At 43.3% G+C, this 16,615-nt stretch overlaps 2 protein-coding genes across 2 annotated transcripts; both read left to right on the top strand.

Moving 5' to 3' along the window:
• The first annotated feature begins 36 nt into the window (after positions 1–36).
• Positions 37–9,112, top strand: selenoo1 (selenoprotein O1). Its single transcript, XM_060060829.1, has 9 exons — positions 37–756; positions 866–1,069; positions 1,296–1,473; positions 2,621–2,751; positions 3,158–3,435; positions 3,818–3,974; positions 6,048–6,233; positions 6,632–6,788; positions 8,268–9,112. The coding sequence occupies exons 1-9, from the start codon at positions 215–217 to the stop codon at positions 8,463–8,465; spliced, it is 2,031 nt and encodes a 676-aa protein (XP_059916812.1). The 5' UTR covers positions 37–214; the 3' UTR covers positions 8,466–9,112.
• A 117-nt stretch (positions 9,113–9,229) lies between these two features.
• On the top strand, positions 9,230–16,615 carry mapk12a (mitogen-activated protein kinase 12a). The gene is made up of 12 exons (XM_060060832.1): positions 9,230–9,933; positions 10,941–11,070; positions 11,371–11,429; positions 11,987–12,098; positions 12,187–12,216; positions 12,370–12,417; positions 12,623–12,737; positions 13,275–13,346; positions 13,897–13,976; positions 14,106–14,184; positions 14,363–14,536; positions 15,465–16,615. The coding sequence occupies exons 1-12, from the start codon at positions 9,815–9,817 to the stop codon at positions 15,530–15,532; spliced, it is 1,086 nt and encodes a 361-aa protein (XP_059916815.1). The 5' UTR covers positions 9,230–9,814; the 3' UTR covers positions 15,533–16,615.

Raw genomic sequence — 16,615 nt, 5'->3', positions numbered from 1 at the left:
CCTTAATAGGTCCATGACTGAGCCCAGTCTGTAATCAAGTCACTCCCATCCTGCTTTTGTCAGGGCGAATGGTTCCGCTCTGACGTTGGTTCCTAGTACGACAGATAATAATGCAGCACGGTCGGATCTTTCACACACCCGCAAGTTGTTGCATGATAAGTCTTTGCTTGCTGTTGAAGATATCATTTCCAACCAATCGTATGGCCACGACTGGATGGCTTATTTAAGACCTCGTTTGCTACAACCAAATATTCTCCGCGCTGTGGTTGTTGCCAGACTAATCGCCATGGACAGTATGGGTGTATCGATGAGCCGTTCGCCACTGGATCATCTTGAGTTTGACAATGTCGTACTCAGAAGGCTTCCACTGGATTCGTCGGAAGAACCCGGCGTGCGAATGGTAAAGGGAGCGTGCTTTTCCAAAATGAAGCCGACACCTGTGACCAAACCTACATTCGTAGCTGTCTCAAATAAGGCCCTTTCGTTGCTCGGGCTCAACGGGGCAGAGGTCATGAGTGACCCCCTTGGCCCAGAATATCTGAGTGGATCCAAAGTGATGCCTGGATCTGAGCCCGCTGCTCACTGCTACTGTGGACACCAGTTTGGGTCGTTTGCTGGACAGCTAGGCGATGGGGCAGCTTGTTACTTAGGCGAGGTGAAAGCTCCAACCGATCAGAGTGCCGAACTGCGTCATGAAAATCCAAGTGGCCGGTGGGAGATCCAGGTGAAGGGCGCTGGGAAGACCCCTTTTTCAAGGTTTGTCGTTTAACTTTTTTAATTCAGATATCATAAACACTGCCCTATGGCTAAAGTAAACAAACATGTATACTTTATTTTTGTTTGTTTTTTGCCCAAACCCCTTTAGACAAGCTGATGGTCGTAAGGTGCTCCGCTCCAGTATACGGGAGTTTCTATGCAGTGAGGCCATCTTCGCCTTGGGTATTCCTACCACCAGAGCAGGATCGGTGGTGACTTCTGACAGCAAGGTCATTCGAGACATAAACTACGATGGGAACGCGATTCACGAGAGATGCTCTATGGTTCTACGTATTGCGCCGACCTTCCTCAGGTTCGTTAAACAGTCACTGCTGAACAACTGCTTTTCAAAGTTGTCGCTGGGTTTGAATTAACGTTATATGCTTTGTCACATGTCATAAACGTCACCCATGTATTTGTCTCTTGGGCGGATAGTTATGCAGGACACGACACAAGGATTGATGTTTAACTTGCCCTATTCTACAAGTATTCATTTCATACATTCTGTGTGTGCGTTTGTGGGGGAATTGTGTGAGCAGGTTTGGGTCCTTTGAGATCTTCAAGAGGGCAGATGAGAACTCCGGGCGCCAGGGTCCCAGCTACGGACACGACGAGATCAGAGGACAGATGCTGGATTATGTCATTGAGACTTTCTATCCTGAGATCCAGCAGAACCACAGTGATCGGGTCGAGAGAAACGTGGCCTTCTTCAGAGAGGTATGCTCCTCACTGGATGCACCGTTTCAAAACCTTTCACAATACACCCCACCCCACCCACCCATTCACTCAATTTACGGAACAAAAAAAAATGCAATTGGTTCTAAAGTGAATTAGGGTGAGAATTTAGGATGTCTCTTGCAGTGATCCGATCCTCTATGATAATCTGCATCATCATGCTGAGTCATTCCCTGCTTGCTATTATCCAGCCACAATATTCAGGGAGGTACCTCACTGCTTTCAATAGGACCACTGTCACCCAGTTATATAGTATATAAAGTGTGTATGATGGGTCACTCACCAGTATTTGCTCCTTTCCTTCATAGTAATTGGGCAGATTTTATTGTTTATTAATGTATATGAACATGTTATTCAGAGAGATCAACAGTTAAACACAATGATGTCATGGATAGTCAAACCATTGCAACCGTCTGCTTCACTTTAGTCTTTTGTAATCAATGCGCGTCAGTCAGAAAGGTGTTTGTGGACAACTTAAGAAGGACTCGCATATAAATAAGGAGTAATGAATACATTACTTTAACAAATGTTTTTTCACAAACTGCAATGATACAATTGTTAACATTCAAATTATGGGATTTTGCCAAATTCCATTGGTAACAGATGTTTAAGTGAAGCCAGGATGTCTGTGTGTGTATATGTCTGTATAACCGTATGTATGTATGTTTGTAGAGAGTAAACGATCAGGACGTTGTTTATTTTACTATCCAGCATTGCGGCACACCAACTAGGTATCTACGTAACGTGAAATCAGTACTCAACAGTGACCTGGGGGTTGTCAGGGACGTTAATATAATATGTGAAAGGGAAAATTAGGCGGTCATTGTTTATTAAAGGTATTTCAAAAACGAGCTAGCAGCCATCCCGCTTGACTCAGAATAGGAACGTGTCAGCTACACATGCTGCAGATAGTGCTGAGAGGATTATAAACAATGGAGTCGGGAGCGCGCTCTGCTGGACAAACTGCGTGATGACACCATTTCCTTCATATGGGTGCATGCATATCGGCAAACACATACGCCGATACTGATCCAACTGTGATAGGTCAATATTGACCAATACTATTGTAGAGCTGCTCTATATCAGTCAGGCTCTTAACTTTAACGCTCCGGCCCACCCACGGTGGCAGGTGGTCCTGCGTACGGCCCGCCTCGTGAGCCAGTGGCAGTGTGTCGGGTTCTGCCACGGGGTCCTGAACACGGACAACATGAGCATCCTGGGACTGACGCTGGACTACGGCCCGTACGGCTTCATGGACAGGTCTGATACTTGATGTCTTATCGCTACCGCCATCACACAGTCAGAGTTGTAGAATAGCAGCCTGTGTTATGCTCTGCCAAGGGACTGGTCTCATGCATGTAATGAGCTTGTCTTATTAGTCGTTAGTCAAAGTGGTTACGTACAATACAACTTGTTAATGTACAGTTAAGTGATGCAGATGGTTACATTTCAGGTGACATAGTTAATTACTTGGTTCTTTATAACTCAAGTCACTAGGATCTTGTCTAGTATAATGATATGTATATAAATATGTGAGCGCAGAGACACAATTATTTGTGTTAATTAAGAAGTAGAATTACTGTTAAGGATAATCCCTGATCCTCTTGACCTATTTATTAATTATTCTGAATGTCGTGAAAGGTCATTCTTCCCTCTTCTTTCCAAGGTTCGATCCGGATTTCATCTGCAATACCTCGGACAACTCCGGCCGCTACTCGTACCAGGCCCAGCCCGCCATATGCAGGTGGAACCTGGGGAAGCTGGCCGAGGCATTGGCCCCGGAGCTGCCCGCAGGCCGCGCCAAGGCCGTCCTGGAGGAATACATGGACCTGTACAACGGCTTCTACCTGGCCACCATGAGGAAGAAGCTGGGCCTGCTGAGGAAGGAGGAGCCAGAGGACGAGACACTGATCACTACACTCCTGCAGACCATGCAGAACACAGGTGAGACTGGGCCGAACACAGGTGAGACTGGGCCGAACACAGGTGAGACTGGGCCGAACACTGGTGAGACTGGGCCGAACACAGGTGAGACTGGGCCGAACACTGGTGAGACTGGGCCGAACACTGGTGAGACTGGGCCGAACACAGGTGAGACTGGGCCGAACACTGGTGAGACTGGGCCGAACACTGGTGAGACTGGGCCGAACACCGGTGAGACTGGTAACACAGGTCAGAGCATGCGGAACAGGGGCATGATCGGGCATAACACAGAATACCCTGACCCTCATAAAATATCCTGCCCCTTAGAATTAGTTGGATATTACCAAGAGTCATTTTGATGCAATCATGACTTAAAACGAATGCTTCTGCCCCCTCCATACAGGAGCTGACTTCTCCAACACGTTCCGCTGCCTGGGTGAGATCCCCTGCCCCAGCGAGGGGGAGCAGGGCGTGGTCGGAGAGGCCACAGACCTGCTGCTGGAGCAGTGCACCTCCCTGGAGGAGCTCAGGGTAGCCAACAAGCCAACCATGGAACCACGGTGAGCCAGTAGGATTATATTATATTATAATCCTGGTCAACAATCAGAGTTATCAAGGAGAATTTAGGGATTTTTCTACGTTTCCCCTATTTCCCAATCATTTGGGTCTATGGGATTTATGCAGACCACAGTTTTTGAAATCGGTGCAACAATGAGCCAGAACACTGCAGGCGTAATCCGCGAGACAGGCAATGTAATGTAATCCTTAGAAGCCAATGAGCCCCGTACAAGTAAGTACTATAAGAGTGCTTGTTTCTGCTACCGACAGGATCAGATCAAATTAAAAAATGATTGGAAAGGATCCCTACTGAGGAAGATTTGTATTTATTTTTTTCTCTTCCCTTTTTATTGATCCGGTCCGTTTTTTCTTGGGACAGTTCTCACTCATGTTTCAACCATTCTCAACTCGTCTCTTGCAAGACTTCTCGTTGGGCGAGACTTGGTTAGACACAGTAACCTAACCAGAAATACTGTATCTAGCGAAAGGGTAAGAAAAATAGTTGTGTTTCTCTGTAGGGATCCTTTCCATAATATTAGAATACAACAGGGTGTCGGCGCGGTAGTAAAATAAAATTTAAAATTAAGGCCCTAGAAAGGTAGTAAAAGGTAACAAACGCAATTTGACTTGGTAGTACATTTTTCACCACCTCCTCAATATAAAATGAGTTTCCATTTTTTGTTTGCATGTTTTAACTTCATCTAGCCTAAAAAATACAGTATACGGTGCTAACAGGACCTGAACTGAATAGCCGTTAGTTGGCGTGGCTGGTTGCTATAGCGACGCCGGTGTTACACCGAATTCTGCGACCCACCGAAAAGTGTGACCCCAGGGGGCGCTGTTGCATATTTTCTGCAATATGCACGAGTTTTAAGCGTAGAGACAGGCATGACAAAAACATACATGAAACATAAGATCTCCCCCCAACCAATTACCTTTTTATTAAAGGTGCTTAATAAATACATTTGCTTGATTTGATTAGCATTTCACAGACCCATACAATGGATAGGGCGTTTAGTAGGGTCTTTCACCGTTGCTTCTTTACCCATAAAAAGCTACAGTCATGGTTAAATTCCGCTGATTTACCTTTGAGCATTTCCTATTATAGGCTTCTGTGTAAAATGCTGTTTAGAATTAATGCTAGTATCAAGAAAAAGACCCACCGGAGATCTTATGTTTTAATTATGTTTTGGTTATAATGCACGTGCATGTTGCAGAAAATGTACAACAGCGCCCCCTGGGGTCACACTTTTCGGTGGGAAGCAGAATTCGCTTTAACACCAGCAACATTTTCCGCCTTTTCCCCTCAAAGTTCTGTACGGCTGAGCAAATGCACCTCTATCAACCCGCCCGCACCCGCAATGAGCTTTAATTTTTTGTCCCGCACTGCACTATTTTGCGTCGCGTCCCGCGGGAGTGAAGACCTCTACTCTATGTCGTTGTTTTGCGGTGCTAGCAGCAGCAGCACTAGGGCTACAGGGATCGCGGCAGTGTCACATTTATACCTTTATAATAAGTAGTAAGTGGTGCTTTGCATACCCCCCGCCCCGCTGCTTGATGTCGTGTTGGTAGTAAAGAATATTGTGGAGGTAGTAAAAAAGGTAGTAAAAGGTAGTCAATTCATCTCTATGATTCCTGCATATACCCTGTATAGTCTGTCAGTGGCAGAACAAGCACTTTTAGAGAACTACATTAATGGGTTGCTATCGCCCTATAAGGATGACATTAAAGCTTCTTTCTGCATACTAAAGTATCCGCGTTCTCGCTCACTACTTGACCAATTTAAAAAGAGAATAGCCCCCATTAGTCCTCTTAAACATGATAATATATCAAGCTTTTTAATATAGTACTACCTTATCACTCAATGATCCGGTTGTTAACTTTAGACAATTATTTCGGTTATTTTTTAGATCTAAATAATAAAGTCAGCAAAATAAAAGCGCATCGATGAGGGAGGAAAAAAGAAATAGCCGTTGCATTGCTAGCATCTGTGTTAACGTTTTGGCTGGTAGAGGATATGTGCGCTTTGCCATTGAACCCCATCACCTCCAACCTATTACGGCTGGGTTTGTCAGAGAGCTGGCCATGCTGCTGTCCATGGCCCAGAGCAACCCGGCGCTGTTCCAGATGATCTCAGACCGGAAGACGATTGGCCGACAGCTGGAGAAGCTCAACAAGACGCAGGAGCTGGCGGAGGTCAACCAGGAGGACCTGAGGGGCCAGCAGGCGCAGGAGTGGACCGACTGGGTCACCAGCTACAGGTAAAGAGGACACGACCGTTAGGTGTTAGTATTTTTGGTGGGTGTGTCTGTATTGTTTTGGGCCTGAAAGCAGATTTAACCTTTAGTTATTCGGATTAGAATCAATCCTATACTTGACAGAAGATGTGTTTTGTAGATTGTGTAGAGTGGTATTTCAGTAAAGTGCTTAAAAGCATTGGAAAGAGGGAGAAGAGATAAGGACAAGAGCTAAAACAAACAGGCTTTGTCGTCAGGATAGGAAACAAAGGACACAATGTTGATAAGGAAGGGTAGAATAGGGGCTGGTTACTCCGCTGTCAGCATGAGTTGTCGGAAAAAATGGCCTGTTTCTGCTGTTCTGTGGCTGTAGTCACAGAGGAGCCTTCTCGACCAACCTCAGTGGGCTATTATTCACACAGGAAGCGTCTTGCCCGAGAGTTGGAGGGCCAAAGTAATGTCCAGGAAGTACTGGATGACAGATTGAGGGTGATGAACAGCACCAACCCGCGTGTGGTCCTCAGAAACTACATTGCCCAGAATGCAATTGAGGCTGCAGAGAATGGAGACTTCTCTGAGGTGAGTTTTTGAGGTTTTTTTTGACTGACCTGTGTATATTAGTGCTGTCAATGTCATAGTTAACTCGCGATTAATTCCGAGTTACACATTTTTTCATATTCTGAATATCCCTTGATTTCGTGCTGCTAGCCTTTTAGTGAGATCAGAGAGTGTTGAGAAGTAATAAAATATATTTGGTAAGACGGATATTAGAAGAGAGACCAGCAATGAAATCAACCCGGTCCACTTGACATCGGGTGCATGACAGTGGTAGGCCTACCGTAAAACTTCAAAAGCCCAGGCTTTTATTTGTTTCAATCACTGAACTTTCTAACAAAACAGCTAATGACAACATTGAACTCTTGTGCAGGCTCGAACAGAGTGACACACAAACACACACACAGTTTTTAGGAGTGTTTCACCCGCTCCGTATCCTTGCTTGCCCCAACAAGTTTGTGCGGCGTGCTTGTTGTTTTGTTGCCGGTGTACGTGACTAGTTGTTGCTAGACAGTAGGTGAAAAAACTATAACGTTTGCCAAGCCAAAATAGCATTAATCGCACGATAAAATGATTAACGCCGTTAAATTAATTAACGCTGTTAATAACGCGTTAAACTGACAGCACTAATTTATGCACTCACACACGCTTTGATGGTTCACACAGAAACCAAACGACTTCTAGAGAATACATGACCATTTGTATTGCAATCTGAAGATTAACCAATGAGAGCCAAACATTACAAATACCATGTTTAGAACCAGGTTCGATCAAATCACGTATCAATTCATTATCATTATTAAGCCTAACAAGTTCAGAACAAAGCCCTCAGACAGAAAAGCTTCTGTGTTTTAGGGGTTAAAACGAGAAAAGGCCTACATTGCTTGGTTAGGCTATCTTATTGGGCAATTGTCTGTTGTGCAATGTTATATTAATAATAATAATTTCAACATTGAATATATTTGGTTGGTTGCAGATAGACCTTCAATAGCTGCCTTTTGTTTTGCTTCCAATCTCAATGGCTCATTGAAAAGAGAAGTCTTGTTTTAAAAGCGGATACGTTCGACAATGTTTCCCATATAGACCCAGAGTGTCAAACGATGTGTGTTTTGGTTCCTTATTATTAGGAACCAAAAGAAACGAGTCTCATCTCTCATCTCATCAAACAGAAATCTCAGGGGGGGCTGTTTCTTTTTTGCAAGCGAACTCCGTCCAAGGCGATTCACGACGGTACTCATCCATCTGCATCTCGGCGTCATTGTCCCTCACGCGGGCGTACGACCATAGCATCGGTAGTTGCATGGTTTGGAGCTTGCATGTTTTCTCCCGCGGGATCCGTCCTAGCCTATACCATGAATATGCACAACACTGGCTACATCGAGGGTACGGTAGTAAACTGTGAATGTCTCAAGAAGTGCATTCTGCCTCCGAACAATATGATCACGCCCTCACAAGTCTGCCTTTTCGTCTCTTCAGTTGCATATCGTTATTTTCCTTCTGTAGGTCCAGCGGGTGCTGAAGGTTCTGGAAGATCCGTTCTCGGCCCAGCCGAGTGTGGAGCAGCCTGCGAGTGTAGGGGCAGAGCAAGCTGTGTCAGACCCTCAAGGGGCGGTGTCGTCCACGGCGGCAGCGGCCTCCAGGAAGGTCGTCGGCTACCACAGCAGGCCACCGGCTTCGGCCACGGCAATCTCTGTCTCTTGATCCTCGTAACTCCTTCCTCGACCAGCCTGCTTACCTTAAGGAAAAGCTTACGGAGAGTTTATTAAGGGCCCACCATCAGTGTTTATCTTTGCACTGATTTCAAACCTACTACTGTGACCTATATAATACTCTCTCCGGGCCTTTTTTCGGTAGCCGGTGTCGGGGAAGGAAAACGAAACACGTGACCCTCCATTGAGAAGCTAGTCTTCACCTGAGCATTGCTTGGTGGTTTGGCTGGATGTTAATGAAGGCTCAGATATCCAGTCCTTCAGGGGCCTGTCTGAGTCTGATGCGCTCTGGAGCTTTGCCGTGACCCAAATACTGTTGTTGTTGTATGTATGAATGGGAGTGATTTTACCTGATTGGTTGAACTGCAATTGATAAACACGCACAGGATGTTTTTGTAATATGTGTAAGATATATAGATGTAGCTTTTTATAATTCATAAGTCATAGCATACTTAAACACCCGGTTTAACCTTATGCCACTCAGAAGAGCTGCATTGCCTATTATTTTTTCAGGGAAATTGATCTTGCTAAATCTGTCTGGTTGAGAAAGAATGTGATAGGCGTAATTGGTTGGTAATAAACATTATGTATTCCTCACCTTGGTTGTTTTAACTCTTACCAATAAATATAACCAAAGAATTTCTTTCTTTCAACCGTGTGGTTTGTCTATCCACTGATTAAAAAATAAATAAGATTAAAATGCGATACTAGGTTAGATTATGTAATTGCGTGTAATCGGCTTGTACATAATGCTTATTACTAATTATGTTAAGCACGTTATTTGTTGTAGTCTTGGCAAACATAAGTGCTATGTCTCCAGGCGTGTGGAATGTTGACGCACAGGTACCAGCAAGTCCCAGGAAAAGAACGCTCGCCTGAGGGTTTCAAGTGTAAAGGTACACTTAGTTAGGCATAGGCTTATAGTGGTTATTTGACCACCATTTGGTTCTTTTTACAGAACCTTTTATGTTGCAAACCTGTAGGTCTTCATACCTAGATGGTCACTGAGGGGAACTTTAATGTAATCGGTTTTTTTTTTATACATAAATATTTATTTACTACATAATTTAACTAGTCACTGGAGCTGACAATATGCAAGTAGCCTACGCCTACCGCGAAATTCCAGAGCGTTTTTGTGACATGGTCTCCGGGAAAAGTCTTCAAGATATCCATGCAGACTCGGGAGTGCCTGTTTTTTTTGGTGACCTCAGGGTACGCCCTGCATTGTTGACGCCCAGTACAATTATCAAGGGTGAAGACATAGGTGGGATAATGTGTCTGTAGGACGGAACAAACAAATAATCAAGCTAAAACGTACCTCTTATAATACAAAAAAGTAAAATGTCTAGTCGGGTAAGACCTGGCTACTGCCGCCAAGACGTCAACAAGACCACATGGGAGGTACCGGAGCGTTACAGGGATTTGAAGCAGGTGGGAACGGGAGCGTACGGTACAGTATGGTAAGTAAAGTCGGAATAGTAGCCTTGTGTTGCAGGCAAATAGGAGACAAAGCTGTGACCAACCTCCGTATATCGTGGACGATTGTCAAATGGTAACTTGATTTCACAGAACAAAACAAATCCAGCGTATTGCTTCCGCGAAATGAAGCCGTAGCAACAGAATTACGTTTACTTTTGTAGACATCCTTGGCCTTTCACTCAACGGCGCACTCTTAATTTACTTCCTTGTCTGATCAGTGAGCTACTTCAACATACATCTTTACTTTTCATTGATCCATCATCCAACACTCATTTTATATGGGTTTCATTGATGGATGGATATTTAGTGTGATCGCATTAACGTGTTCATTTCGAATATGTTGTAGGCTACGATTATAACTGCGCTTGTGACGCCTTATTTAAATTGTGCGCCGCGGTCAGGCTTAGCGCATAAGGACGCCGTGCCTTTGTGTACCATGCACTACGAGGTCCCCCATTGTTGTTACTTATTAACCTTGTGGGCGTGGCCACACTGTGTGGGCGTGGTCACCGTTGTTACGCTGAATCCATATTACTCACGCACTTGAATTTACTTCGGCCACTTGAATTTACTGTAAGAATTCTAGGTGCTAATGTGGCTACAAATAAAGATGTTTGTGGAAGTACCCTGTGGGGCGAGAAGAGCCATACTATACAAATAGTCTTATTGTTAACTAAATTATCTTAACTAAAATTATTCAGTATTCCAGTAGAAATAAGCCTATTCCTGACAAAATTTGTGCAGTAGATAACTTGGAAGGGCAAAGAGATGTTGATCAACTCAATGTTTGCTTTAAAAAACGATTATTCTGTGCAAATACAAATGTTTTTTCTCTATATTTGTTAAATGATACTTGAGACAGAATGCCTTTTGTGGCAGAAATAAACTTAACCTGTAGTGTGTTTATATAGCTGAATAAAAATAAATAATGCAATGTGAAGCAAGTAACAAAGTTCCTTTTACGTTTCACATCTGTTCTTATGCCCAGCTCAGCAAAGGATTTGAGGACGGGAACCAAAGTGGCGATCAAGAAGCTTCACAGGCCCTTCCAGACAGAGCTCTTTGCCAAGAGGGCTTACAGAGAGCTGAGACTACTCAAACACATGAAACATGAAAACGTGAGATCCTGGGCACAAACACATCGTTGTTAGGCTGCAGTGATAGAGGAACACGGCACACAAAGCATTCATATTATTAATATTGGAAACAAATGTAAATGCAATTGGATGTACCTATAGGCATACATATATTCTGTGTGTGGGTGTCGGTGTGGTTGTGGGGGTGTGTGTGTGCGTGTGGTTTCGTGTGTGTGGGGGGGAGATTTTGCACTTAAGGGAAGTGCAGATGCTCACAAGAACAGGTTTCTAGAATGTCATTCCTGTGTGTCACACATCTTCTTTTACATTTGACCTTTGCAGGTGATTGGCCTTGTCGATGTGTTTACCGCAGACTTGTCTCTAGATAGATTCCATGACTTGTGAGTACACATTTACTGTACGTTTAGATTTTGCATCTTTGTTGATTATATTACTCTATAATACATGTTTGAAATGTGGGAAGTTACATGTATCAATTTGTTAACATTATCAATTGAATCCTTTATGTGCATTGGTGGCGGTAGGGTCTGCAAATATCTGGGTGATTAGATATCATACACACAAACAATACATTATGCACATTGGAATGTAAAGTGCATGATGTTTAGTAAAATGAAACAAAAGCAAGCATAGATAGATATACACCTGGCAAAAACATCAAGTTTGGACAAGAACGGTCTGGTAGCCAAACTGAGAACCCTTGGCAGTTCAACTCATGAAGAGTGCAGCATTCCATTCACCAGGACTGGCAATGTGTTTGAGACCATTTTGCATTTGTCACTTGATGATAAAGAAGATTGCATTGTTGATGCTTTTAAAGCGTTACTTTTTAAAATATTTAACTGTAAAGCTCAATCGCTGCGTCCTCCCCGGTTATTTTTGTATAATATTTATATTCATAATAAATGATAATGACCTGTTTAGTTCTCTTTCTCAGTTACCTCGTAATGCCTTACATGGGGACGGACCTGGGCAAACTGATGAAGCTACAGAGGCTCTCGGAGGACAAAATTCAGTACTTGGTTTATCAGATGCTTAAAGGGCTAAAGGTGAGGAGCTCATGTGGCATCAACAAGTCTTAGTTCAGTTCAAGAAATTACACATGTTCATGATTTTTCAATTTTTCTTTCCAAACAGTATATTCATTCTGTTGGTATAATTCACAGGGTAAGTTTATTTTTATTTTTTTTATTTTACTTACAAACATAACAATGATAGAGTTGTCCTTTATTCCTGGATGCAATGCAAAATTCATTAAGAATGGCTTGAAATGTAAGTTTTCTTCAAGTAGCTGTTTTCCTCTAAAACATTTTTTTATAGGACCTGAAACCAGGAAACCTGTCTATCAACCAAGACTGTGAGCTCAGGGTACAGTGAGAGTCACGCATCCTTCACCTACCCTATTAGCTTCACTGAACCAAATCCTGAACACGACTCTCACCAGAGTTTTATTGCTAAGCAACTGTTGCGTAAAAATAACTGACGAAGCCATGAATGACAATGCTTGATCCATTGGTTCTCACCGTCTTCTAAAAGGATAGGCGTGTGTGTGGTGTTTTGTTTGTCTCGGCAGATCTTGGACTTTGGTTTAGCACGGCAGGCCGACAGTGAAATGACGGGCTATGTGGTGACCCGCTGGTACAGAGCTCCGGAGGTCATCCTGAGTTGGATGCACTACACCCAGACTGGTAAGGAGCAGGGCCAGACTCTGGTTGGTTAGGCCTAGGGCCTTTTAATTCCCTAACCAGCTGGATTCTTGTCTGACGTTTTGGTTTGAATGTGACCCTGCATCTGGGGATAAATGGCGCTGGTTGGTATGGTTTAAATAAATAGATTTCATTTTTAAAGTTATTGCTATTAAGGTAAGCACAGACTAACTTTGCATTGCGTACTCATTTTAATACCAAACTAATACAAAAATGTAAGGTATAAATGTAAATCAAATCTGGCTTTGCTGTGAATAGTCATCATCTTGACTGGTAAGATGTGGTTCAGCCACTAGGTGGGGCTATGACACAGTGTAGGTCACAATAACAACTTTGCTCTTTTTGTGCAGTTTGCGCTTTGTTTGTCTTTGTTGTTTTTGTTTTGACATCATATTTCCACGTTATTTCTTTATGAAAATCATAACTCCTTCAAAAAATTTAGGAACAGGTGGGTTTGATATCTGTGGAACCTGTGTTTGCATACCTGAAGTGAACATGTTTGTGTGTTCTCTTCTCCAGTGGACATCTGGTCCGTGGGCTGCATCATGGCAGAGATGCTCCAGGGGAAGCCTCTCTTTAAGGGAAGCGACCGTATCCTTTGTGCGCTGGTGGAACTCTTGTCATACGATGACTGGTGTTAGTATTAGACTTAAGTACTTTTTTCATTTTATATATAGCTTTTGCCTTCTCGTTATTATAGTCTTGCCTTTGTAAGTGCATTTGTTTATTAATTTATATCAAACAAATAATCTGCTACTAAACAATAATCTGATAACCATGTTACAATCATATTATTGTGTTATAATTTTACCCACATCTGTGTTATGATTTCATATTGTCGTAACAAAAGCAAGAGGCGTTTGTTCTTCTCAGGCAAAGCCTATTGTCTCACTTTGAAAAGGTCCCATTCACCTCTCACCGTGAGACCTGGACTACTGAGAGTGCACCCCTCCGTGGACCTGAGCCGAACCTCCGCTCCTCAAGGCGCTGATAGATCTGCCATACTGCTTTGGTCAGACATTGCACCTTGCATATTTGGTTTAAGCTATCCATACAGACAAGCTTAAGCCATCAGAGGGTTATACGCTGTGAAATAAACTCTACAAATATCACCTTGTGAACCTTGACCTCCGGTTCTCAGACCTGGATCAACTGAGTGAGATCATGAAGATCACAGGAACCCCCACTCAGGAGTTTATCTCCAAGCTAGAATCCCCGGACGTGAGTTGTGGCCATAAAATACATACACACACACCCACATGCACACGCACATGTACACACACACACACACACACACACACACACTTGAATGTGAACATAAATATTTGATGGGCGGATATCTGTTCTCAGGCCAAAAGCTACATCAAAGGTCTTCCGAAAGTGGAAAAGAAAGACCTCAAAGACGTTCTCTCCACAGCAAACCTGCTAGGTAGGTCATTTACAATCTTTTGATCTTGCTTCTTTTATTTTGTATTTTATTATATTAGACAACCTCAGGTATGTGTTCCCAGTCATATTCCGATTTTTTGATCTCTTTCTCCAATGACCCTATTCGACCTCCCTCCCTTTCCCTCCCACCTCTTCCCCTCTCCACCCCCTCTCCACAGCCCTCTCGGTGCTGGAGCGGATGTTACTGCTGGACCCGGAGAGCCGGGCGACCGCGACCGAGGCCCTGACGCTGCCTTACTTCTCGGACCTGGGGGAGGCGGAGGACGAGACGCAGCCCCAGCCGTATGACCACTCGCTGGACAACGCAGAGCTGACCCTGGACCAGTGGAAACGTAAGGACACGGGGACGTTTCAGGTGGGGGGTGGATGAGGAGGAGGGGGTCGTAACGGTTGGAGGAAAACAGTCCCTTGTGAAGGAGCACAGACACAGCCCAGCGCTTGTTAAAGGGAGGGTGGGGGATGTTAAGAAACCGTCCAGAAACGGTTGATTTTTTAACTATTAGACATGAAACATCCCACAACTCCCTTCAGGCCTCTCTCCAAAGCCATTCCCCCAGAACACATGACTAGCTCACTAGCCTCGGCAAAAGGTCTGCCTCTTCTTGGGGAAGACTCCGGTCATGTATAAGGAGTTTATTGGGAGAATCTGCGCAGGTTGCCGGGCAGGTCGGTAGGTAGATAGACGAGTAAACAAACAAGTATATCATCAAATCATCTCATTCAGGCCAAATGAAATGAATGGACAGGCTTATTACAGGCCTAGGATAGCCACAGAAACTGATTATTAAATGTTTTCTGTGAATGTGTTAGATTTATTGATTGCGGACGTTCGGGTTCTAAAGATAGCGTTTACAAATTATGCTTCTAAAATAAATTGCCTACCCTATCTTTAAGGCCTTTTGAAGAGGAGGGATAACAATAATATTTGCTCTAATATTATTTTACTTATAGGAAGATTGAATTCCCTCACCCAGGAGTGTTAACATCTTTCCTTTCATGGATCCCATTTGCTTTTGGACTCGGCTCAATAATATACTCTGTGTTAAGCTCTATCGAGCAAAAAAACAAGAACAAATCATAAACAAAGTACCAACACATGAACTGAAAGGGATTGAGATGTCGGTGAGGTTTCGCACAGTTGCCAAGGCTGGGAGGAATGTAAGCTGCTATTTTTGGCAGATCTGTCTGTCTTCATGAGCGGTCTAGTTTTTCCACGGGTTCTGATCATCTGTTTTTGCTGTCATCTGTGTTTTTCCTTAGGTCACACATTCACAGAGATTTTGACTTTCAAGCCCGTGGTTATGGAGTCCAGGGAAACCTCACTGTAAAATGTATATATACCACACACACACACACACACACACACACACACACACACACACACACACACACACACACACACCTGGATTTTGCTACGAGGGCTTTAGACTGCAATGATATTTGCCATTGTGGTTGTGTGTCTGTGACATCCAATCTTGGGTACTCTCCAGTATGTCGATTTACTGAATCCTGTAGAAGCCTGCAAAGCCATGAATAGCTCAGTTACAGAACTGTTTATCATTTTTATACACTTCAAAAAATGCAAGTACGACCACTCGCGACCACTGTATCAAATCATGTATGTGATTTGATGCATCAAATCACATACATGGCTTTTTTGGCCGATTTTCTTTGGGTTTTGAAAGTTGGTCTTCTTATACAAAGATAGTACAAGCTTTATTAATTAAACTATTGATAATTTCCCCTGTGTCTTTAAGAAATACTGACCTGAGTGAGGGATTTGGGAGGGAACCTGGTACGTTTGCACACGTATGCATCAAGTGTGGATGAGCTTTACTTGTACTAGTGGTAATGTGCATTCATCCAATATACTTAATAAGAATAATGCTGGGATAAGAGCAGAGGCCATAAAAAATTTTTGCACATGTTACGCACATTTATTGATTCTGTACATACACCAAAGATTGTCTTTTTTTTAATTGCTCTTTTTTAAATAATCAAATGTTCCATGTGAATAATTGTTTCTAGATTCACTGTGTTTATTTACAACTAGAACTTTCAACGTGGATAATAAAACTTGGAAACATTGCACTGTAGATTATAAATGTCTCTGTAACACACCCTCCGCTGAACAGTAGTTGGAGGCAAATAGACACACTAGGTGACACACTGTGGTCCTATTGCTCTTAATATATCCTATTTATGTCTAGCCTCGTTAGACAGTCCTGTTATTCATGTTTTGGTTTCATGATGAATTTCAGTCTGGCCTTGCCTGGGAAGCAATTGATATCCCAATACGGTCAAAGACTTTTTGAAGATTGTTCCATTCGAGTGACGCGTGTGTTGTCTTGGCTCTTGCCAGTCCAGATAAATGTACTTTGAATAAAAACGGTTTTGTTTGCTACACTTTC

Source organism: Gadus macrocephalus, chromosome 9 (genome assembly GCF_031168955.1).
Source record: "Gadus macrocephalus chromosome 9, ASM3116895v1".
Taxonomy (NCBI): domain Eukaryota; kingdom Metazoa; phylum Chordata; class Actinopteri; order Gadiformes; family Gadidae; genus Gadus; species Gadus macrocephalus.
This window is presented reverse-complemented; position numbering and strand designations above follow the sequence as displayed.

Excerpts from the sequence above, each read along its gene's own strand:
- selenoo1 (XM_060060829.1), top strand. The coding sequence starts at position 215 with ATGGCTTATTTAAGACCTCGTTTGCTACAACCAAATATTCTCCGCGCT. Across the intron at positions 757-865 it reads GGGAAGACCCCTTTTTCAAG|ACAAGCTGATGGTCGTAAGG; the intron begins GTTTGTCGTTTA and ends AAACCCCTTTAG. Across the intron at positions 6,789-8,267 it reads AGAATGGAGACTTCTCTGAG|GTCCAGCGGGTGCTGAAGGT; the intron begins GTGAGTTTTTGA and ends TTCCTTCTGTAG.
- mapk12a (XM_060060832.1), top strand. The coding sequence starts at position 9,815 with ATGTCTAGTCGGGTAAGACCTGGCTACTGCCGCCAAGACGTCAACAAG. Across the intron at positions 12,217-12,369 it reads CTGTTGGTATAATTCACAGG|GACCTGAAACCAGGAAACCT; the intron begins GTAAGTTTATTT and ends ATTTTTTTATAG. Across the intron at positions 13,347-13,896 it reads TCTCTTTAAGGGAAGCGACC|ACCTGGATCAACTGAGTGAG; the intron begins GTATCCTTTGTG and ends TCCGGTTCTCAG.